The 23,775-nt window shown below is 41.9% G+C and overlaps 1 protein-coding gene across 12 annotated transcripts in view; it reads right to left on the bottom strand.

Annotated features, from left to right (window-relative positions):
• The window catches only part of cher (filamin protein cher), a 32,945-nt gene that overhangs the window by 1,908 nt on the left and 7,262 nt on the right, over window positions 1–23,775 (bottom strand). For 3 of the 12 annotated variants that reach the window (XM_046629436.2, XM_046629437.2, XM_046629438.2), the window contains 18 exons: window positions 21,464–21,813; window positions 21,251–21,378; window positions 20,953–20,967; window positions 20,380–20,518; window positions 19,872–20,156; window positions 19,469–19,785; window positions 18,962–19,388; window positions 18,638–18,853; window positions 18,149–18,536; window positions 17,023–17,589; window positions 15,260–16,215; window positions 14,878–15,176; window positions 11,070–11,208; window positions 7,601–7,820; window positions 3,171–3,311; window positions 2,782–3,084; window positions 1,500–2,555; window positions 445–638 (listed from right to left, as the gene is read on the bottom strand). In XM_046629436.2, coding sequence (XP_046485392.1) covers window positions 445–638; window positions 1,500–2,555; window positions 2,782–3,084; window positions 3,171–3,311; window positions 7,601–7,820; window positions 11,070–11,208; window positions 14,878–15,176; window positions 15,260–16,215; window positions 17,023–17,589; window positions 18,149–18,536; window positions 18,638–18,853; window positions 18,962–19,388; window positions 19,469–19,785; window positions 19,872–20,156; window positions 20,380–20,518; window positions 20,953–20,967; window positions 21,251–21,378; window positions 21,464–21,813 — 6,140 coding nt within the window. Of the gene's footprint in view, window positions 1–444; window positions 639–1,499; window positions 2,556–2,781; window positions 3,085–3,170; window positions 3,312–3,694; window positions 3,995–4,883; window positions 5,027–7,600; window positions 7,821–10,250; window positions 10,406–11,069; window positions 11,209–14,877; window positions 15,177–15,259; window positions 16,216–17,022; window positions 17,590–18,148; window positions 18,537–18,637; window positions 18,854–18,961; window positions 19,389–19,468; window positions 19,786–19,871; window positions 20,157–20,379; window positions 20,519–20,952; window positions 20,968–21,250; window positions 21,379–21,463; window positions 21,814–23,775 lie in introns of those variants that run through there. The other 9 variants (XM_046629439.2, XM_046629440.1, XM_046629441.1 and 6 more) reach the window with 9 other exon arrangements.

Raw genomic sequence — 23,775 nt, 5'->3', positions numbered from 1 at the left:
TTAAGGTTGATATGTTTCGTCCGATAAGACGCATTCATTGATCTTCATTGTACAACTGTTCGTACCGAAATTCGGGAAACTCTTGCAAACCAGTATAAAAACAGTTTTATTTCTGTTGATATATACCCCACGCTAACTGTATTCTGCTAGATGTGTAGGTGCTCTAAGCTTTTGCCTACGCGCTGTGACGTAGCTTCAGGGATTTCACAACTACAAGCTATTCCTGGCTTCGCGTTTACGCAAGTAAATTTCTGTACGTGAATTTATTAAGAATTAGTTAGGAAAAACGAAACCGATTACGCCTATGGTTGTTTTTTTATTAGTGAGGGTATTGCAGAGAAAAACTGTCTGTATGTTGACAGAAAACTATTCGGTCTTTGTATTGGAATTACAAACAGCCGAATGACAACTCATCTTTCATAATTCATTGAGTATTTAGCTTACCTTGGCGTCCAATTCACCCTTAGCATCATTTTTGCGAACTAGGAAGGTCGCTGGTTTGTCAGGTTGCACTCCACTGTCGGGAAACTGTGCCACCTCTAGTTTATGAGCGTCGCCGACCGCTGGGGAGATGTATACTTTGTGGGGCGAGTCAGGGATGTGTTGATCGTTGAACTTGATTCCAACCCGATATTCGCCTACAAACGAAGATCCATTAAGTCATTGTCATACTTAGCAGCTCGTCTTCATTTGTCAATTTGAAAATGATCGAGATTCGAGCGTTTTGGAAAGTACAAAGCTGTTTTCGTACGACTGACCATCATTCTTATCTAAGGGGATCGTGTCATTTCCCGAGAGCACGATTTGCTTAGACGCCTTGAAGGTACCCATCCTCGGACTAAAGGTAGCGTAAGATGTCTGTGAAGAAACTCAATCCGCACGGGTTATTCGTGCGGCGAAGGGCGCGGCAGGGTGGGGTTACAAGGATTCAGAGAAATGTGAATAAAAAAAATTTTAAAAACCGAAAATAAAAAAAAATCAGGGAAGAAAAAGAAAAACCGAAAACAGCCGAGATCAACGAGTGATGATGTAAACGCAGCTGTTCAACCGAAGCTCGATCGCACACCACTACTTCCTCTCACTCCTCTAACACAAAATCTGACCACGGATTCGAGATCGGTCCCCCTACCGTACCCCCCACGCTCCTATATGTACCCCACTTCTCACAGACTCAACCCAAATATAACTGCTGCCCTATCGAAGAGTCATCCGCTTCCACAACGACCAGAGGCACCTCTACTCTGCGAAAATATGAATCTCCTCAACAAATATAGCCCCTGGTATTTCTGGAACACACTAGAGCATCTGTGTTGGATCATTCCTATACGACGTCGATCGACGTGTGCGCATGTACCCGCATGCACACGTCACATATTCACCCATTAGGCGATTCCGTAGATCGGCCATCCTTTATCAAAACCTGATTACACAATTGCCTTCACCACGCTCTAACCGTTAGGTAACGTGTGCACGTGCAAACGTTTCGGAAATCCACTCACCAGGTTCCGACGCTGTGTAGCTAACGTAGCAGCTTCCGTCTTTTCGGTCTTTGAAATCGATCTGCGCTTTGCTAGGACCCTCAACCGACACGGCCAAGGTACCTGCTCCCGCCTCTCGTGTCCAGATGTTGAATTCGCAAGGTTGACCCTGCTCACCTCTCTCAAGACCCGGACCACCGGCATGGACCCGATGGGCACCACCATCCCTGAGCGGGCCGACGGTGAATTGGAAAGGTGAGCCCGGAATATGCATCTCCTTGTACTTGACGGAAACAGTGTGAACGCCGAGTTCCTTCGGAACGAAAGCAACAGCGTAAAGACCGTCCTCGACTTCCTTTATCTCCGCATCCTCCGTTACTCCGCCCGGCGATGTGACAGTTGCAGCAAGATCGAAGGAGGTGATGCCGGGCATCTTGAAAGTCAGCTTGCACTGGCTTCCAACCTCGGTGATGGGCACCGCTTCTCTCTGCCGCTGAATCTTCTCACGTTGACGGTTGCTTCCTTCCCCTGATACCTTGACCGTGAACGGAGACCCTTCCACGTGGTGATCGGCAAACTTCAGGTTCATTATGTAGTATCCTGGTTCCGTAGGTTTATACGAAATGTTCAATGTGCCGTCGTCGTTATCCTTGCATTGAATTTCCGCCTTGCTAGGCCCTTCCATAGACAGCGAGAGGCCTCCGAAACCCGCGTTCCTTGTGTCGATCGAGAAGGTGTTGTCGACGTGAGTTTGACCTTCCTTCAATGCGTTTCCGCTTATCTTGACCTTCTTCGCATCTCCGACTTCTCGGTCTTTTACGTCAATTTTGAACGGCGAATTGGGGATGTGTTTCCCCATTCTCTTAACCGCTACGGTATGAGCACCGGACTCTCGCGGCGTGAAGGAAACGCACATGTTTCCACTTGGCAACTTCTTCAAGAACGCTGGCTCCTCCAACCCACTTGGTGCTGTGATAGAAGCGTTCAGGGCGCGGATATCCTCATCGGAAACTTTGCCGGGCAGTGTCACCTCGCTCGAAGAACCGACGGATATCTGGTTCCTCTTTCGACCTTCCCCTGCAATTCAGAAGTTTCACTTATTGTTATGAAGCGCTGGCAGATTACTTTCATGCAAATCATTTTATCAGCAATCTTATCCCGGTTACCAGCAATATCATGATATTCGACTCAACAGGAAAGCAACTCACGGGCTACATCAATCTTGAAGAATTTTTCAAAATTTATTCCTGTCTTAATTTGCTTTGGTTTTCTCTGTATAAGTTATTCTGTTCACTCGCTTTACCTGTGATCTTTGCAACGTAGGGACTGCCTTTGATGTGCTTGTCCGCAAATTTGACCGAGATCTTATATTCTCCAGGAGCAGTTGGCAGATATGAGACTGACACGGTTCCATCCTTGTTATCGTGACAGGAGATCTCAGCTTTGCTGGGTCCTTCGACTGCCAGAGAAAGTCCTCCAGCACCAGCACCCTTTGTGGAAATGGTGAAGTTTCCTGGTTCACCGCACACGCCGTGGCTGAGACCCGCGCCGTAAGCGGTCACGTATCCGCTTGACAAAGAGTCGACGTGGAATTTAAAGGGAGAGCCTGAAAGATAAACGTCAACATTGCGTGATAAATCCTGTCAGTTGATCCTTTCCTCAGGAGATGTGCAACTTGGCAGATTCGCTTACCTTGGACATGTTCGCCGTTAAACTTGATGTACACTTCATGCAGGCCTTCCTCCCGGGGCGCGTACTTGACGGAAACGGTTCCGTCTCGGTTATCCTCGACTTCGGGCTTATCCACGTTTCCACTCGGCATTTTGACTTCGGCTGAAAATATAACGCGGGTTTTACATACGGTCAGGTGTGGATACTCAAGTTCTGGGGAAATTTGTTGCAGAGTTTTAAGTTTAGAGTTGGGTAGGTATTTGTTTATCACGGTGAACATGCCGTAAATCATTTAGCCAACTGCAGGGTATAACTCGATTCACGCTCTCTGCGTCGGTTTCTACCATGATTACGGAGGCTGAGAAGTGTAAGCACAACGGACGTGACTTGAACGTAGCAACATGTATTTCCGTATACAGTGAGTTAAATTTGTATGTGTGAATATCGTTGTGATAAATTGTGCATTCCTCTTAGAATCATTGAGAGTGGTGATAAATAAATAGCAGGACTGAAAAATCCTGGGCCAATTAATCAGCCGAATGAACCTTTTTTCGTTTCGACGTGAAATATACTCTGAAATATCAGAGGAAGAAAGTCCAGTCCGGGCCCCTGCGCTTCTTCTGATTCGTCTTTGATTGATATTTGAGCGTAACAAATCGGCTTCTCCGCCCGATCAAACTCGCTATAAGTCACAGTTTTCAGCCAAGCGCAGTAATAAGTCGACAACTCTTGCCATGTAGTGACCACTTCTTCGGGTTGTTCCCAAAACATTTCCAAACTTTTGACAAACTTTCGTTATCGTTTCGTCCACACCACTTGCACCAACAAAACCGATATATGGAGTTCTAAAAGAACGGATCATTAAACCGTTATTAGCAACAAACTGAGACTGGGAAAAATCAATCCACTTTTACATTTTGTCTAACTTGAACCGATTACGCTTACGTCACATTCGTTTTCGAATTTAGATCAAGGTGTCGAAATCCCGAAACAACATCTATGAACGGAACGTGACAGGAAGTTCGATTCAAGAAAGTTTTTTTCCAGTCTCAATTCGTCGTGCTTACTTTAAATTTTTACACCTCGCGGGAAATAGTGTAAGCAAGCTTTTCTGAATTCTTTGCGGTTACGTTAACGTCGATATAATTTATGAACCGGGACTGAGGTATTGTTTACTGCCGTCAGAGACCTAACTTTAGCTAATCTTGAGTTTTAATTACCGAAACAGTGCTCTAGAATAGTGCAAAAACTATTTCATCGGGCTAATATCAAGCATGAATTGATGGTGCAATATAATATACGTGAATAAAAATATTGACGTATAGAATCATGAACCGTCGTCAATCTGTCGTTAGTACCCCGTAAATCAGTTGAGATTAATTAAAAATGGATAGAGCCTACGCAAAAGTGAAAAACGTTTCGAAATCGCGGTGAAATGATACTCGACAGCGATTCTATAAGCCTGCACTGCATTTAATAATCATATTAAAAACGCACGTCCAATGGAAATCGTGTTTATTAATACTTGACACAAGTAAACAATACTGTAAAGAAGAACTGCGATTTTGTTCGAAAAAATAATGTTTCCAGTGATAAATTCAATCCGAGCGAAAATCCACCGTATCCGATTAATTTCTGAATGATAAATAGGTAATTATTCGAACGAATTTGTGAAAGTAAATTTAACGAAGAAAACAAAAAACAAAGAAACAAGCAAACAAAAGAAACACGAGCCGGTCACAAACTGTGCGGTGTTGTAAGACTGACTCCGTCTTCTCCAGCGGCAACTCTCAGAGGCGCATCTCCGACACGACTGAGGTAAAGACAGACGTGGAGCCCGGTGACTATCGAAATGGCGAGCCTGACTCCCCGAGAGGCCAACTCTGAGGCTTCTCCAGAGACCAATGGGGTTTGATATATTAAACGTGGACCGTCTGATGTACGTTAATTTACGCTGAAAAATCAAACTGCTGTGACGCAAATTGCTGCGGAAATGGTAGGGTGAATTCCCGGGGTCCCCGCGTACCTGGTCGTAGCTCGGCTTGGAATTCAACGACACGCTCTGGCGTAGACGAGACCCGTACGTAAAAATATGTTTTTGGCACAAATGTCGTCAAGAGAGTATCTAATTTTGTATTTTTGACAGTGAAAAGCACCGATCCTTTATCAATAACAGAATGCAGAATCCATGACTCATTATTAGTTATTATTATACCTGCTTTGTTCGTTTCAATCTGCATGCTGCGTCAATTTTAGCACGGTTACCCCTTTACCCGTCGATTAAGAAAGCCTCAACATTGGAAAAGTATTTTTGGACAGAGATTAAGAGGATTGGAAAAATTTCAAAGGAACTTTTCTTCAAACTTTATGACCAACAGGCTTTATGACATCAAAAAAATCTAATACAACCCCAACGTGATTAAAATAGAAGGCACGATCCGTTCGGCATTTAATAAAAAGAAAAAATTTCACATCTTCAGCCGGACAGTTGAGAAAAGTTATGTCACAAAAAATCCCACGTCAATGCATATATATATATTTATTAGATATTTATGTACAAAATTTAGAATTGCATAAATAGTAAGTTTATTACTAAATTACGTCACGAGACATTTGGAAATAGACCGATTCCAATATTTCTTGACTAAATTTCCTTAAGATTCGTCTTCAAACTTTGTTTAGCCTCCCTTGAAATATCTGGGCTGATATTCTTAAGATAGCAAAATTTGGCAGACGCTCTTGGTGGGTCGGTCACTTGATCGTCGAGGGCCTGCAACGTTCCAACCCCAACCGGAAGTTACAGAGTTACACTCAAGATCAGCAACACGGATTCAACGATTGCCTCTATTCCGTGGGTGAAGCTCAGGTCAGAAAAAAAAGACAAGACATCGTGTTCACTCGTGTAGTAGCGACAGCTACCGAATCTAACGCTAGTTGCAATTTGCGACTCCAGATTAATATCATCATGAAATCACGGCGTGATCCTTTCGCAACTCTCAAGTATTCTGAATTAAGCTGAACCGCATTAAATGGAATTGGGTTGCTGTATGAAATCTTGTACACCCCCTGCAGACCCTGGCGAGATGGAGTAATTCCTCGAATGATGTTCACCTTTCGTGAAACTGATGATAGAAGTCACTCCCAATCGAAACAGCTTTTCATTTGGGTATTACCGTGGATTATTTCCGGGATATTTATACGATGACGTTGAAGCTGCGAGGAAAAGGTGGATGACAGACCAAGAGATGAGGAGTTTGATCTTTTCCTCTGACAGTCTCTTCGTCCCCAATGAGCGTGCGAGCTTGGCTGAGGTAGCAAACGCATCCGGCAGTACTTAATCACCCAATATTAATACCACCACCAGTGGGTAGGTCATATTTTTGGCAAGGACGATTTCACACCAGCCCAGACCTGTCCTGTCCATCAGCTTACAGTTTCAAACATGCATAGACCATTAACCAGTCCATGGATCCGGCGGTACATCGTCTTTTCTTTTCACTTCAGTCTCTCTTATACATCCAACGAATGATCCTTACGACGCCACATTTCGTCTCAAAATACCTCCATCCGAGACTCGAGTCCATCGTCGAGCTTGGGTTCTGATAGTTCCTCAGCTTTCCGATCCTTAGAATTCTAGGTATTCATATTGACTCATAACTTTCATTTGTTGATCCCACGCACGGAACGGGCCACCCGTGTATTATCTATCACCATATTCTTGGCGATTGTCCACGTTTCAAATTGGTCTGAAGAATCAATTCGATCGGAAGAGTGTTTACAAATCAGAGACTTCAATATAGATTTAATTGGTGATATTTAGTGAGCAAAGATCGCAGATCATCTAACGCTGTCCGGATATACATCACTATATTATACTCGCCGAAACACCCGCGATAGACTCAAGTTATTTTCAATTCGTGTTTATATATAATCACTCGTTCCGCACAGATGTGTAAATAGAAATTTTAATGGCGATTCCGAACTCGCCGAATAATCGTTTGCCCTAGTACCAGCTTGTGTACAGCTCATGCATCCGTGGACGCGTAGTACATGTATAAAGGTTAAAAATAAACAACAAAATTCCTTTTCGCAAACCGAGCAAGTCGAACTCCAAACTCTTGAAATAAATTTCGCCACAACGGAAGGAGCTATTATCACGCACTTCGTTTCATGCAATATTCACATTACTTGACTATCAGAACACGTTCAATTTATTATTTATTTTTGTACCCATGACTTCGAGCCGCGTCATACTATCCCTTCGGCAAGGAGTAATGCCGAGAGCCACAAAGAGAAAAACACATGGAGATGCAGTCGGTGCCAAAATATTTTTACGCATTTCCAATAGGACGTAAAAACATCGCTCGAAGAATGAATAAAAATAACACGGAAGTGCATCATATAAACCCCCCCACCCAGTTTTTTGTCACATGTGTGACGGGTATACTTACAGGTTACTACGCCGCCGGTTGAAGGAAGAGGTATGTGATTGAGTTCAACGTCACGGAATTTATGCTTTGACGAATCCTTTTGGGTACTGCTGCGTTTTGTCGTTACAGAAGAACTCTCTTGTAAGCTACTCGTGCTTCTTTGCTCAACAACGTGCTGCTGCGAGCGTTTTCTCCTGTGACTTTTCTGGCTGCTGCTATGCTCCTGGTATTGCTCCGATGCCTAGAACAAGGTGAAACACTCCATCAGTCTCGATACTCCGTCGTTGTTACACTTGAGGTCAGTACAACAATACAACAGTCGGAACATTTAATGAAAGTTTTAAAGTCGTCTCTTATTTCATTTACTTCTCATTTACTTTGACCGCGTCTTTAATCACCCAATCCAACTTTATCTTAGAGAATATGTTTATAAGCTTTACTTGACGATCACTCTGCCAGTTAAAAAATACTCTTTCGCGCCACTGAGAGCAGTTCCATTATACATGTTCCGTGTTAACCCAATAAACAATCTGCGAGTATAACGCAGGTGGTATTTGATGCTTATTATGTTAAGTCTTAAATAACGTCGGCTGATGTAATCGGACAAAATTGGATGCCGAGATCAATTGCGTTTATCTTTCGGCAGCTGGTGATTGAAAAAAATATTCAACAAGTTTCTCATAAAAAAAAAAAAAAGAAATCAAACGGATATTGAAAATCAGTAATATTGCACTGAGGAAGCACAAACAACTCTCTGCAGGAATGATTATTTCCGCCAGCTGACGATGCGCGTACAATGTAACAACATTAATGTTTCATCCAAAAGGTAAAGGTAAAGGACTTTGCGCAGACTCGATTCTAGTTTTCTCGTCGAAACCGCATATATATATATATATAAATATAATTTATGTATATAATGATGTTGATCAGATTGAAATTGTTGGTATTCAAGTCTCCTAGCTGCTATTTTCGATGTTTTAACATTTGCTTCAACGATCTAGGAACGGAACGACAGTTGGCCAGCAGCTGTTGCATCATATCTCATCCACCTTCGCAACCAATTCAAAATTGTGGATAGCTAACGAATAACTTTCAAGCTTGTTACTCGCTCCAATCTTTACCTGCCATTTGAGAATTCATTTGTTTAACAAACATCTCCTTTCCCTCCTAAAAATATCGCCCAACTTTTCCGAAAATGTTTCTTTGGCGAAACATGTTATCCTCGGGTAAAAAAATATAAAAAGCAAATATATACCACCATTGGATGCACGATGTTTGGGAAAAATAGAAGTATCATCCGGCCGTTAATCATCCGTGCGGGGTAAATTTCATGCATAAAACACAGTATGACGAGAACGTGAAAGAATGCATTAAGGTAGGTGTGAAATATCAAGGAGTGCCAAAAAATGAGGAGAAAAGTTAAAAATCAGTACAGGCTCGCCGTGATGTCGCAATACCAACGGCAACCAGCACCTCAAGGTGGCCCGCGATGTTTAATTTAACGCCGGGCATTAATTCAGCCGGGTTTCACTCTCAGTCATCGTCTCCCTTCCTTCCACCCCCGCCATAACCGGTGTGGGCTTATAAATTTGGGAAAGCCTGCGAGACGCACTCAAAATAGGCCAGAAGAGACCCCAGTTTCTCGTTTCATATTGCTTGTAACTTTGAAATTGTATATTTTCTCCTCCACTTCTTGGTTCTATGAATGGTCTCTATTCTACTCAAAGTAACGGCTATGGCAATCAGAAATGGCCAACATCTTAACTTTTTTCTCAAACAATGTTTCAACCCTCAATTGCTCATGATCACTATCATCAGGACTGGTTGAATTAATGATGAAACACACAGTTTCGCAAACGAGTAAATATAGTGGAACGAAATTTTTTTTGACTAACTATGGTTATTCATGGCGGGAGTATTAAATTGGACGGAAACCAAGACATGGACTCCTTCCCTGTTACGGTACACTGGATGTCAACTATCCATAACAATGTTGCTTATTCTAGTTTCATAATGGATGACCAACTCTACGAGAAATAAGATCAGAGGAAAATTGCATAAATTCGAACGACGAGCAAAAACGAGGTAAAACGAAAAGTCTCGAATTTCCAAATAATTCCGATTTGCAGTTTTACAGGAAAAAATAACCATAGTAAATAAATTTCTGAATAAGCGCTAGTATAGCAATCACACGGTGTTATTTGATAATGACAAGTGTAAATTTTTTCGAAAGCATCAATCTGATAAACAATGATTTGGATTCTACGGAATTGATCATTAGACAGCAAAGGTTAGGTGAAATCGGTAAGTGAATTTGGATCCCAGCTTCGACTGGCTCACCACAACGATGCCTGAACGCAACCATCGTATTGTTCAAAAATGGAACGAAACGGTATTGGAAGATGGGGGGATAAAATTTGGCCGATGAAGGTGATATGACGATAGCGAAAATTGTAATACTAATGATCATATTCTTGAAGAACGTTATTCAGCACTTGTCGAACCGTAACGTATAATTGTTGAAAAATATTTCCTCGATTAATGAGGTAGACAGCAGGTGACAAGCATCGATTTTCACGTCAACTCGAGAGATGATAGGCATTGGTTTAGCGGAGTGGCGAATTGGGGTGTGGAGGAGGGGGGGAAGTGATGACTCTTATAAGATTGTTACTTGGCATATGATCCTCGGTTTGAATCGCGACAACCACCGTCAGCCTTGAGTAGACGAACCTACGTTGACAGGGATGCAGACCACGAACAAGATGGAGATTCCGAATCAACTGATGCGATCGGGTAGAGCCTTCGAGGAGAACTGTGTTGCTGAACAGTCTGCGACAATATCCTGTACGTACGTGTTAGGCTCTATAGTTAGATCAGTTTTACTCCCACCAGTAAACTCTGAAAACCACACCACTGCTACGGGGAACACAGGCATCCATGTTTTATACCCACTCTAAACGTCGGGGGTCTTAAGCCATAGTCGTTTGTCAAAAATCGAAATTATATCTACGGAAAATGCAGCGACAGATCAAGACTACGCAGTTGAATTCCAGCGGCGATGATGGATTCGACGAGAATTTTCGACGTTATTCTTAGGATCTGGTTACGTGCTGTTGCGATGGAAACGATCGAACAATGCAAGCTTTTGCGTTATAAGCATTATGCTCGTTTAAATCGTAGGTGAACTGCGAATCACCCTTCTCGGCTATATGCCGGAGTTGTTTGTTTGTACAACCGAATATTTTCCATCTTATCGTTATTTCGTTTCTCAGCTCTAAATGTATTCGAACCAGAAAGTAAACTTGACCGCATAGCCGGGAAGTTTATTTATTACTCGTGGAAAAGTTCAACAGTGTATTGGTAACCCTTCTAGGATATCCCGAAAATAAGTTGATCAATTATATTATATGTATACGCACGAAATATCTTCGATCTCTTAAATTATAAACTTGCCGTCGCGCGATACGCGGTTCGAGATTGAGAAACTTACCACGAAAGTGTAAAATCCTTCCGGAACTGGTTGACCGCCGAATTTGATGCTCAGAGTGTATTCACCAGCATCGGCAACTTTGTAGTAGACGTTGACAGTCCCGTCACCATTGTCCTCAATATCAATATCGACAGCCTCACTGCAAAAGACGCAAATTCGAACGTTAAAAATGGCCTCAAGGTTGACTGTCATTAAAATTTGACCCACACCTCAGGAGCCTAAAATTTTGATTCAAGACCTAACCGACCAGCATTTTACGCATCGTCGACTCGAAAGTAAAACATCTTAACAAACTTAAACTTTGTCCAATGACTAAAATACCATCCAAAGCAATGCTATATAAACTGAAGGACTGACAAGGAAGGTATCCCAAGTCGATCTCTCCGATTTTATTTCTTTTGTAATATGTTATAGCAGGCTAAAAACTAAGCGACACATATTTTTTTTTTATCTGCCACTAAACACTTTAAGGGGATGGAACCACCTTTCAAAGTAAGGCATCTCAAGCGGCGATTTGGCAGTTTCACCCACAAGAACATAATATTTTTGAACCAATTAAAATGGAAAAATTTTCTCATAACGAGAATTGAAAAATGTAATTTAATCAATTAAAGAAAAAAAAAAAACCTACTATAGATGCCTTACTTTGGAGAGTGGTCTCGCCCCCTTAAAGTGTTTAATGGCAATTAAAAAAAAATACTTGTCGCTTAGTTTTTAGCCTGCTATAACATATTGCAAAAGAAATTAAATCGGAAAGATCGACCTTGGATACCTTCCGTGTGAGAGCAGAATACGAATGAAACTTATTCGCATACAAAACTCGAGGATTTCATCCTCGTCGAATACCTTGGAGCTAGACAACCGATTCTTGTTACGCATCCTTGCTAACAGCGCTCCATTTAATTTCGAAGATCGTGCCAAGAAGCACAGCTTTGTTCCTTTGTAGTTGAATCTAATTTACATAATGAAACAACAGGCTGTATAGTAAAAGTGCAATTATAATCTGCGTTTGAACAGTCTCATCAATTTTGGAACAAAGCATTTGGCATTCTCACAAAAGAGCAGAATCCAAATCAGCAAGATGACACATACTGTTCGTTCACAGGTGTGTGAATTCCGTTTTACTATTGATGATGGACATTTTATACGTGCGATAGCCAATTGTGATTAGTTACAATACGTCGACAGAGGTTTAATGTCACTAGTAACACAAAGATCAACAATTCACGATCCAAGATGACAAATTGATTTACAAGTGTTCTAGCTCACGGTGTTACTCTCGGCAATCTTGTACATATGCCTTTTCACCGCTCACAAAGCGCCGTTCCTAACAAGCTCTATAATTGTCGTTTCGTCTTTCATATTCCACTTTTCATGTATAAACAATTGCTTTCCACGAATCAAGCAAGCTCCATTCTAATTGCATCCAACTATTATGCAGCAGCTAATCAGTTGTCTTGCCAAAATGCAGATTCATAAATCACACCTAACGTCGAACTGTTAAATTTCGTGACATATGGGGATGTATCCTGTAAGGAAACGGATACTGAATAGGTACAGTAGAAATAATAACAACAAAACTAATTTAATGAACTTCGGAGCAAAATTTCCATTTGGATTTCAATTTGGAGAAAAAATTGTGAAGCAATTACAGTAGAGGGATTAGTGGTCTTCCTAAAGTGTTATCATGCCTCGATTTCTTGGTATACCTACGCGTGATTTACGTTTGGTATGTTGGTTTAGATTTCTTTCCGTGATTTATGTGAACATTGGAAAAAAGATGCTGAATTATTAGTAGATCTCTTGGCGTTTGAAATATTATTTTCTACCTTTCAAACAGTTTTGTCAGTGGCAACTCGCACGATACATATTCTTAAATGGTGATCAAAAATAAATATTATGCGCGTGGCAATATATTTTTAAACATCTATGACTCCCCAAAGTGACAAATTCCCATCTTGATATCCTCAGGTGAAATTTTCAACGATTATTTTTACTCTCATCGATGTTTTTGTCTCGCACAACAATTCCAATGCTTTTAATAACATTTCGATTCGAGTATTTTTCCTGTCTGATGGAAGCTTTCCTAGGACCTATTCGGAATACTGTATATCCACACCGCAAATTCCGGTGTAAGTAAAAAACAAAGTCTCTGGATCTATCCGTACTATTACAACATTCTTAGTGCTATTCGTTCATGTTGATGCAGTTGCTTAAAAACAAAAATGTAATTGAAACTGGCATTTGGCCAAATTCCGTCTACAATTTAAACAAAAAATAATCCTCAATTCATTTCCTGTTGACTGCCTTTTTTTAACTTCAACTCTTAACTTTAATGCTGGTATTAAATATTCTCCTCCAGTTTGGGAAACCGTTGTGAATAAACGTAGACCACTAATGAGTAGAAAAGCCACGGCTCATTCAAACGTAACAAGGTGAGCACTATTCTATAAGAGACTGTCTGTATGAGATGAACAAAATTTCCATTCCCTTCGTGATTATTTGTAGTCACATAGATAGCAAAAATATTGATTACTGTCAAAATTATATCAATAAAATAAGTATTTGCGTTACAATAACCCGCATATTCTAAGATCTTGCAATTTACGCTATGTTGGGCTAATGGTCGGTATGTACCTAGAAGTAATGAATTACATAGACCATTTAGTTTTCAAAAAATTCAATATAATTTAAATTTATGTTGACACCGTGCCAAAAAGTGAACCTGTCTAAGGCATAAATCCATCAAGAAGTCATCGAGTGTTATGTCATCGCTGGAATGTGTAGGTATTTTTTCGAATGAAAATTATTTTTAACAAACAAGTGTGGTATTATGACTTCAGAATTCTCTCGGAATCTTCGGGATGATAAGTTCAGGTGTCAATGACTCATTCGGAAAAAGCAATCTCGGCTGCGAAGCATCGCGACTATTCGAGAAATATTGATATTAATTAACGGATATAACACTGGCAGTCTATTTTGTCTAACTAAGGCTGATGACATTTTTTTCTCGGAATCGTGAGACATTCAGTAGTTCCTAAAAATAGATTATTTCATCGGACGAAAGTTTTAACGAATTAGGGGATTAAAAATACACGCGATATTAGGGTCACCCGGGAAGTTTATAAATATACAGATTTTTATGTACCGCACATCGCGTATCAAAGCTTATAATAATTCGTGACTCTGAGTCCCAGACGTGGCTAATATCCGTAAATTGGGATCACTGTCGAGCAGGAATTCGCGATAAACTGGCCACTGGGCTTGACGTGAACGTGAAATACACCAGCACGTGTTTTACTTCTGAAGTGTGACAATATTTTCTAATAAGCGAAAAACATACTAGATAAGTACTTCTCCCATTCGTCAGTGCCATAATCGAATACACAATGTTGGGAGGATGAAAAATTTTAAATATCCAAAAAGAATTCCGAACTCGATAGTCTGCAAGTTCAATCTCTCACTGCATTTAGCCGTCACATAGTTGCCTACATCATGTAACTTGATTCTGTATACCACACGGTGACACTCGTCCGTGCCAAAATTGTCAACCATTTAACATAACTCTACCTTACACCGAAGGAGTTGCGCAATTTTATGTTGGCACCTACTACTTGTTACGTTTGCAATTAATTATAATTGATAGAGGCATGCTTAAGCCCACCTCTCACGAAACCATGCAGTACCCATTACGCGGATGAATAGGGTGAGCACATTTTTCTACAGTACGAACCATACGTCATGCAAGAGACCAGCTGATTGACCCCAAGATGAAAAGATCGATGTGATTTATCACAACTAAATCTACCTTCCAGATGTTGAACGAATTCGGCAAGTGACTGCTCCACGACCAGCATTCTCGGTGTCGACGGTGATGCAATACTCTTCTCCCTGAGCCAATGTACGTTGAATGCCTTCTTTGATCTTACACTGGTTTGCGGAACCGGTTGACTGACTTTGAACGGTTACCGGTGAGCCTGGCACCTCCTTACCGCCGTACTTAACGTTCACCTTGTAGGCGCCACAGTCGTCGGGAAGATAGGAAGCCCTGTACTTGCCATTACCGATATCCTGAATCTCGACCTTTCGTGGTCTTTGATCGGGCCCCTGAAGAAGTAATGTACTCGTCAACATCACAAGAGGATACCTGTAAATAGTACCTAATGATTCATCGCGTGGGCGAAGCTTACCAATACTTGAATTTCCAGGTCACCGTAGCCAGCGTTCAGGGTGTCGACGAAAAACTCGGTGGGGAATGATGCCAACAACTTCGGCGCTACTCCGGGTCCGGATAGAACGACCTTGCTCGGTTCAACCAATGGATTGATCTTCACTTTGAAGGGGCTCCCGGCGATATCTTGCCCGCCATAAGTGACTCCAACTTGAACATTGCTGCCAACCGGTGGAGGCTGGTAAGTAACCTCATAGACTCCCTCTCCAACGTCTTTGATTTCCGGTTTCTGTATCGTTCCCTTGTCCGTTTTCAACTTCACGTCCAGCGGTGCGATGCCGGCCTTGGAAGTATCGACCATGAATTTAGCCGGAATGCCTTCACGAACCTTCTCAGGGTCCAAACCAGGGCCGAAGGCAGTGACTTCCTTGGGGTCTAATGTCTTTTCAACCTGAACCTTGAACGGAGAGCCCGGAATGTGCTGATCTGCAAACTTTATTGCGATATCGTAGTCGCCTGGTTCCGTTGGCACGTACTCAACGCTGCATGACCCGTTATAATTGTCCTTGCATGTCATCCTGGCCTCGCTTGTTCCTTCAATTGCGAGCCCAAGTCCTCCAGTTCCCGCCCCTTTAGTTTCTACAGTGAACTGGTTGGGTTTGGCAACGAAACCCTTTTCCAGGCCGGGACCGTAGGCTCTGCATTTACTGGGATCGCACCCGCGCTTCACGTTCACTGAAAACGGCGAGCCGGGAATCGGCATGTTGTCGTAGAGGATATCAATCGTGTGCTGACCTTCTTCGAACGGCGTATAACTAACTCGCAGGGTTCCATCCGCTTGCGGCGTTATCACTTTCTCAGTCTTTCCACCGCTGGGATTTGTGATGGTGCACGAGACCTTACCATCGTCACCCTTGGTCTTTGCTATCGCTCGTGTATCAACAATGAAGTCGGTGGCGCTGTCGACGTAGAGACCTTAAAAGAGACAAATTTCTTCGATTGAAAATAGCCGAAGGTTGCAATTTAGATTCACATAGATGCTCAAATGAATTAATCAATCAACGAAAATACTTAAGTATCAGTGAAGCACACTATTGTTGTGGTAGTACCACCATTCTCGTTCCGCTGGCGCCATCGAATCAAACTACATTATTCATGAATAATCACACAGTCTATTGTTTCATTTGAAACGCCATACCTGTCCTTACTCAATGTGAAGGCCATTGCACTCTATTAACGTCTAACCGTAACTTGGTTTATGCCAACGTTACAGAGGAAGTCATTAAATTGTAAGTGCCATGACAATGAGGCAGCGATGATAACATTTGTTGGTGTACTTTTTAACTTACACACTTAATCACAGTTCTCCGATCGCGCACAACATACGGGATTTGTGATTCGAACATATATGTGGGAGTGCCAAAACGCAAATGAGCGTAGTAATTAGCTGCTGAATTTGCAGATTCTATATACATATATGTACATGTCTATGTGGATGCAAGTTCTTAGTGCAAAAATTTGAACGTGTTAGTAGACAGCATCAATAAAAATCCTAAAATAATTGGTTCCATCATCCCTCTGATCAAAATACTTTCAAATACACTGAAACAGTCATGAATGATTAATCAATTGAAAACAGAAAAGTGAAACAAAAGTAAAAGAAAATACATAGTAGGTACGTTGAAAAATGATAGTAATACAAAGATCATCTGTACAATCCAAACAGCAGATGAGTCATGCGTCATATTAAAAGAGCAAGCTAGTGATCACGCGACTCCTAACCGTGAGGTTGAATGCCGTTGCCAGACACCTTGATCTTGGAAAGGTCAGCTTCTTGTACGACTAACGCCTGGAATGGTGAGCCCGGTATATGCTGGTCATTGAAAGTGATGTTGATACCGTAGTCTCCAAGCTCTGTGGGAAGGTAGGCTACGGAACAAGTGCCATCGCCATTGTCGCGACAATTGATGGCAGCTTCGCAGGGCCCTTCGACTGTAACGCCTAGGCCACCTTGCCCAGCACCCCTAGTATCAATCACAAACTCTGCGGGTTTGTTAACCACGCCATGCGACAGCCCTGGGCCTTTCGCTCTGACCTTAGATGGATCGCTCCCGTGAACGCACGTCAGGCGACATGGTTGAGGAGATATTGGCTCCCCGCCGAAACTAATACCAAGCAGATATTCCCCAAGCTCAGTTGGCGTGAAGTTTACTAAGAAACCCTCGTGAGTTGGTATGATGTGAGCCTTTACACGGTTTCCTGATGGCGTTGTGATCGCTACTTGAACATCGGCCTTCCCAGCGTCTTGGGTTATTACACGAAACTGTTGAAGACTGTTCACCGGTGCGGCTACGGGTGGTTGGCATATGCAACATCATTTAGATTGGTTTTCTTCGACAACATATCAGAGTAAACTATAGGTACTGTGATTACACTTGTACGCCATGTAGCACGGTGTCTACTTGATATTCTGCGCTAATTGGTGAGTCGTATAATCCTCGAGATATATCTCACCATTGCGAAATCGTGATTTATAAGCATCCCTCGTTTGGCCTCGGAGTATCTCCCGAAATAAATTTCGATTTCCTCACAAATTCCTAGTTCACTTACGCCAAATTTTACCAATTTTCGCGGACTCATTTTTTCTGTCGACTATAGTCAGTGCTAAAAGTATTACGACCTCGTTCGGAGTTGAAATATACTAGTCCACTCTAAAATGTACTGATAATCCTAGTGACCAAGATGCCCGGATCCTTTGAATTTGCAGAAGCGGAAACTATCTAATTTAATCAGTATACGTTCTTTGGCTTTGAAAAGTATTTAAGTTGTTATTTTCATGAGGTTATGCCATTAGAGTCATCTACTCTTCGCTGAATAGAAAAGATTGAAATTACTGCGGTATACTCACTGGGCTCTAATCCGTCGACCTTGATCTTGGAAACATCTACATGAGGTTGTACGTTGACCTTGATCGGTGATTTTGGAACTTTCAAGCCTCCGTAGTTAAGATTGACTGTATAGTTTCCGGGTTGCGGGGCGACGTAATCAACGGTGTAAGTGCCATCCTCGTTGTCAGTCAAAGTGATTGGCAAGTCACGACCTTCAGGAGTCGCCATTGTGACGTCAAGCTCACCTGGACCAGCTTCTCTGCAGTCTACGTTGAAGTGTGTCGGGGTATTCGACTTTATGCCTTTATCAAGACCTGGACCAAAGGCTTGGACCATCGCTGGATTCAGCGGAGCAGCAACGCTGACTCTATAAGGTGACTTCTTGGTCCCAACTCCACCGTAATTGACCTGAAGAGGTGGAAGCTCGTTGATATTCGAAAAATGTAAGTTCCGGAAATTTGACATTTCCTAAGATCATCAGGTTAAGACGTATATTTTGTCAAACCCACCTGAATATTGTGCTGTGAACCTGAGGTGGGTGTGTAATGAGCCTGGATTGTTCCGTCCCGCTTGTCGTCTAAACGAACCGGAACTTGTCGTCCAAGAGCATCCTGAATTGCTACTTCTAGCGGTGCTTTTCCAGCCTTTTTGCAATCCACCGTGAAGTGGGTCGGCTTATCGCGGTCTACGCCATCAGGGTGGACTCCCGGACCGTGCACCTCGACCTGAATCATCGTTAACAGGTGCAGATTGTAAGTTGTTTGAGTCCATGGTAAACGTCACTAAAGTGATCTCATAACATTTTCTTCATCACAGATTGAATCGCGTCTCACCTTGTCCGGATCATAGTCGACCTTCGGGAGGATTTCTGCCATGTACGGAGACTTTGGAATATCCTCGTCGTCGCAATTGATGTGTACAGAGTATTGCCCGGGTGCGGTAGGATAATAGGTGACGTCTGCCGTTCCGTCTCCGTTATCGTGACAGTCTATCTTCGCCTTCGATGGACCCTCGATAGAAAATCCAAGACTCCCAGTCTCGCCGTTAGTATCGACTGTGAATTTCGCTGGGTATCCAACGACTCCTCCGTGTAGTCCTGGTCCGAACACTCTGATGGCGGATTCCTTGTAAGGACCAACGTTCACCTCAAATGGAGACTTGTTGATCTCCTTGCCACCGAAAGTGACCATCACCACATGCCGACCTTCCTTTACTGGACTGTAATTGCAATGATAGGTCGTGGCGTCTATCTTCATGAGCCTGAAATTCAAGTCATTTCCTTATCACAGAGCCCGATAACTTTGGCAACTTTAGACACTTCTGGCTCATGGGTTTCTTACTTTACTGGCAAGTTGGCACCACCTGGCCCGATCACCCGTGCTTCTGGGACTCCTTCTCCAGCATCCTTAGTGACAATTTTGAAGTCCGCATCATCTTTGACGCGAACACCTTTCGGTTGAAGCCCTCTGCCGTAAGCGCGGCATTTGTTTGCATCGGAAACAGGCGACACACGTACGCCAAGTGGACTCCCCGGTATTGGTTTGCCAGCAAAGAAGATGTTCACCGAATGAAGTCCAACTACCGGTGAGACGTACTCACAGCGCCAAACATCGGGAGACGTTTGACGGAGTTTTACTGGCACAGAAGTCTTTGAACCCTGCAGAAGGTCGATTAGTTTCATTGAAGAAAGAGTTACACGAATTCGCTACTTCGTTTGGTAGATCAAATCGAAATTGCTCGCACCTGAGGATCCAGAATAATCACTTCTGGCACCCCACGCCCAGCTTCTTTGGTGAAGATGTCGAAGAAGGTCGGTCGATTGATTGCCACGCCGTCGGGCTGCAGTCCAGGACCGCTAGCTGTAACCTTAGTGGAATCCCCGGCGTGACCTTCAACGCTGACGGTGTAAGGACTCTTGGGAATAGCTCTTCCGGCGAATTGAATCTTCACCTTATGAGGACCCTCCACCTTAGGAGTGTAGGATACAGCGTAGGTGAGATTTCTGTCCTTGTTGAACCTGACGTCAGCCTGTAAAGGTAAAGGTATAAGCAATTAATTTTAAAGCGGTAACCGCGGTAACTATTTTAATTGTTGATTCCATTCAATGGTGTGTCTCTCACAATCATGACTTGAATTCTTATATTTTCTCGAAGTTGTGTGTAATTACAACAGTTACACTGAAGTTTGATTATATCACCTTAGGTATGGACAATCCTTTAAATTTATAAGTAATTTCAATAAATCTATTCACCGGAATCTTAGCTCCCTTGGGGTCTTCGACGATTACTTCAACGTTTCCTTTACCGGCAGAGAATGTTTCCACGGTAAAATTTGCTGGGGCACCAACAACGGGTCCAGTCGGTTCGATACCAGGACCATAAGCACGGACTCTGGATTTATGGGAAAATCAATTGTAGTAACATACATGACAGCACGCAGAATGGTGAGCATTGGCATTCAGATACTTATCCGTCAATCGGCCAGTATTGTATTATAACCAAGTGTTACACAAGCGTTAATGCCAAAATGAATATCTAGCTTCTTTAAACAGCAGCCTATAATTATTTGCACAAAGTTATTGAATTTAAACAATTCTTTTTACCGAAATACAACTGGTAATCAATGTATAGGTATACACGTATATCATGGCAATCACGACACACGACACACAGCTGAAATATGATTGCTAAAATCAAGTATATTCCAATTAGATGTCAAAAAGTTAGAAAGTAGTTTCCAAACAATCAGTAAATGTAAATTTGCCAAGTAAAATAGATTACAAAGCCTTAGTTCTTGTAAAATGTACTTGAAGCTCGCGACTTACCGCGGGGGCGGGATGCTGCGACCGAAAAATGAAATTTATGAATCAATTAATTAATGAATTTGGACGAGGAACAAGATGTTTTTTGTTCCCTTCTTACACGTAGTTATTCCTGTATGAGCGCAATTTCGCCTATTCCTTGCCAAGAGATTCATCCACGCAGTTATAATTGATCAACTGTTAATTATAATATAAATAATCACTCTTTCCTTTTTTGATCAATTATATTCTGCAGATGGTCTCTTTGCTCAACGTCTCCTGGCAAGGAACTATTGTTTGTGAGTTATATTTCCCAGCATACCTGTTCGGGTTGGTTTTCGCCCGCAGAGGTGCGCCAGGCTTCAGCTTCGCGTTGGGATATTGCGATAAGTAGGTCATCATTGACATCTCGTCAATGTTGGGATCCACCATCTCCTCCGGTTTGATTAGCTACAATAAAATGTACGGTCACAAGTCAGTGATCGTTTCAACCCTTTACCAACTATGCCAAATAATCTCAATCAGCACAACGCACCTGAGGTATATTGAGCCAGTCGTCTGCCAGACCCATGGCTTCCGATGCATTTTGAACCGCGTCTTTGGGGTTCCAGTCTTGCCAGTCCGGGCAAAGTCCGGGTGCAACCGCATCCACGAGTGCTCCAACCGCCCTACCGTCGTTCCAGTCCGACGTGAAATTACCGATCGGTAAGTCTGGGACCTTCGCTTGGATCCAGTGCATAAGCCGTTGCTTTGGTGTGGTTCCTTTATCCGGGCTCTCGCCATCGTCGCCATCCCACATTGGCATGGAGATTGAGTAGTGCAGAATCAGGGTCCATATCAGTCCCAATATCAGCTTCAACTTGCAGTCCACAATGTCCGAGGAATCTGCACAGTACGAAAATTATTTTACCCTTCTATTTGAAATTTATTTGCTAATTTATGTTCGGATCCGAGAATATCCGACTTTCTGGAGCTAGGTATATGATGCATGATGGATTTACGTTCAAATTATTCCAAGATTCTAGTCCCATGATCCGCTAGTTTTATGCTACCACTTTTTTTTAACGGCGGAACTGGTTTCAAGTAACCATTAAGAGAACTTGGTCCGGCGATGATCGTGAGAGGACCGATTCCTTGCTCAACGACTTCATGTTTAAACACGATTTTAAGCGATTTGGATTCAGCTCTAGTGGCGGTTATAAAAAGCTTGTGTAAATTGCATAACACTTTTTCTCCATATAACGCGTGATGATAAAACTCGGACATTTTTTCATTATTATTGGTTTTTATATACTTGTCTTCAACGTTCCGGTCGCGAATGTAGAGATAATTAAGGAAATGACGTCCACGAAGACTTTAAGTGGGAATTAATGTCTTTCACCGAAGTATCTCAAGCTTATCCTGCGTATCCAATACGTCAGATCACTTAATTTCGTCACTGCGCTACTGATTAAAGTATTCAAGTAAAATAGATTATCTTATGTGATTATATTAATCTGCACCACTCCTGCAAATAATGGCACTTAATTTCAATCTTAATACAATTACTGAATGAAAACGCGATGCACGGATTACTCTTGCTCTACGATAATCACTCAGGCCGTTTACAATCTAGGATTAAATCTACATATAACGCAGGTGGTACTTTTCTAAACTGTCAAAACTCAATCGCTAAATTTCATGCGTCATTCAACCGAGCAATCATTCATTGAACCATAGAAAAATGAATAATCAGACTTAATTGATGCATAAAATGATGTGAAGTTCGCGCAGCACGATGCAAATTTTGAAAAAAATATTATTTAAGCTATATCTTCACGGCTGACTGTAAGTCGGTCTGTCGATCTGGACAGAGAGTTAAAAAATTAATATTTTCTTACATCAGGTGAAACAATGCGTACATTGTGTTTCTTGTTCTTCTTCTTCTCCTGCTTCTGATTATTTCTACTTTTTCTCGTAGATAGGAAATAATAATCAGTGATGTATTATACGCAGAAAGAGAATGTTACAACAGATCTAATTTACACTGCGTACCATCGACGTTGATCACTTAGCATTCCTATGGTAATTATTCTCAACGACTTAATGTTTTCCCGGAATCTTTTCACCTGAGTCATTTAGGTATACACATGATACGTACATTTTAACGTGTATATTTTATATGACGATTTTTTCAACGTTACAGCTCTCAATTTCTATGCAACACCTCCTCGTTCTGCCAACGGCATAAATTTATTCCACTATAGAACCATCAGTGACTATACCATATTACGATTTGTCGCCGGTTTTGAAGTTGCGTCATTTTTCGAACAATGAAACTAATTCTTGCCAGCGAATTGTTATCACAGTACATATTAAACTGTGACGTCAGGATTGTTCCATCCAACAATTCAATCCTACCCGGGTTGAAGAATGTTCGTATAATTCATAATATGAAACTGTCTGGCCGTGTGACTAAAAAAAGGCGTGGACTGCGGATTATTTTTCAATTGCATGCAGAAATTTGAATCATTTGATATATGCATGCAACTTGTACCCAACGCAGCACCTGAACCTCTGATTGAAATTGTTAAACTCGTAGTCAGAAATTTGAAACTAAATGCTTTCTGTTGTATCAGCAAATTCTGCGTTGCTAGGTTATGTCAAGTATACCTATCACTATGTACGATAATTTTTTTTAATTACCTTTCCTTTGTGAAAGGCAAATATTTTACAAATGATGCAAAGTTTTCATTATACGACTCTACCTAATTTATTTATAATTTATTTTTATACCAAAATCTATTAAAATCGTATGCGTGGCATTTTGTCGGTCAACAAAATTTCAAAGTAGCTGGCAAGTTTTCA

Source organism: Neodiprion pinetum, chromosome 5 (genome assembly GCF_021155775.2).
Source record: "Neodiprion pinetum isolate iyNeoPine1 chromosome 5, iyNeoPine1.2, whole genome shotgun sequence".
Taxonomy (NCBI): domain Eukaryota; kingdom Metazoa; phylum Arthropoda; class Insecta; order Hymenoptera; family Diprionidae; genus Neodiprion; species Neodiprion pinetum.
Note: the sequence above shows the minus strand (reverse complement) of the source record. Positions and strands in the feature narration are given on the sequence as shown.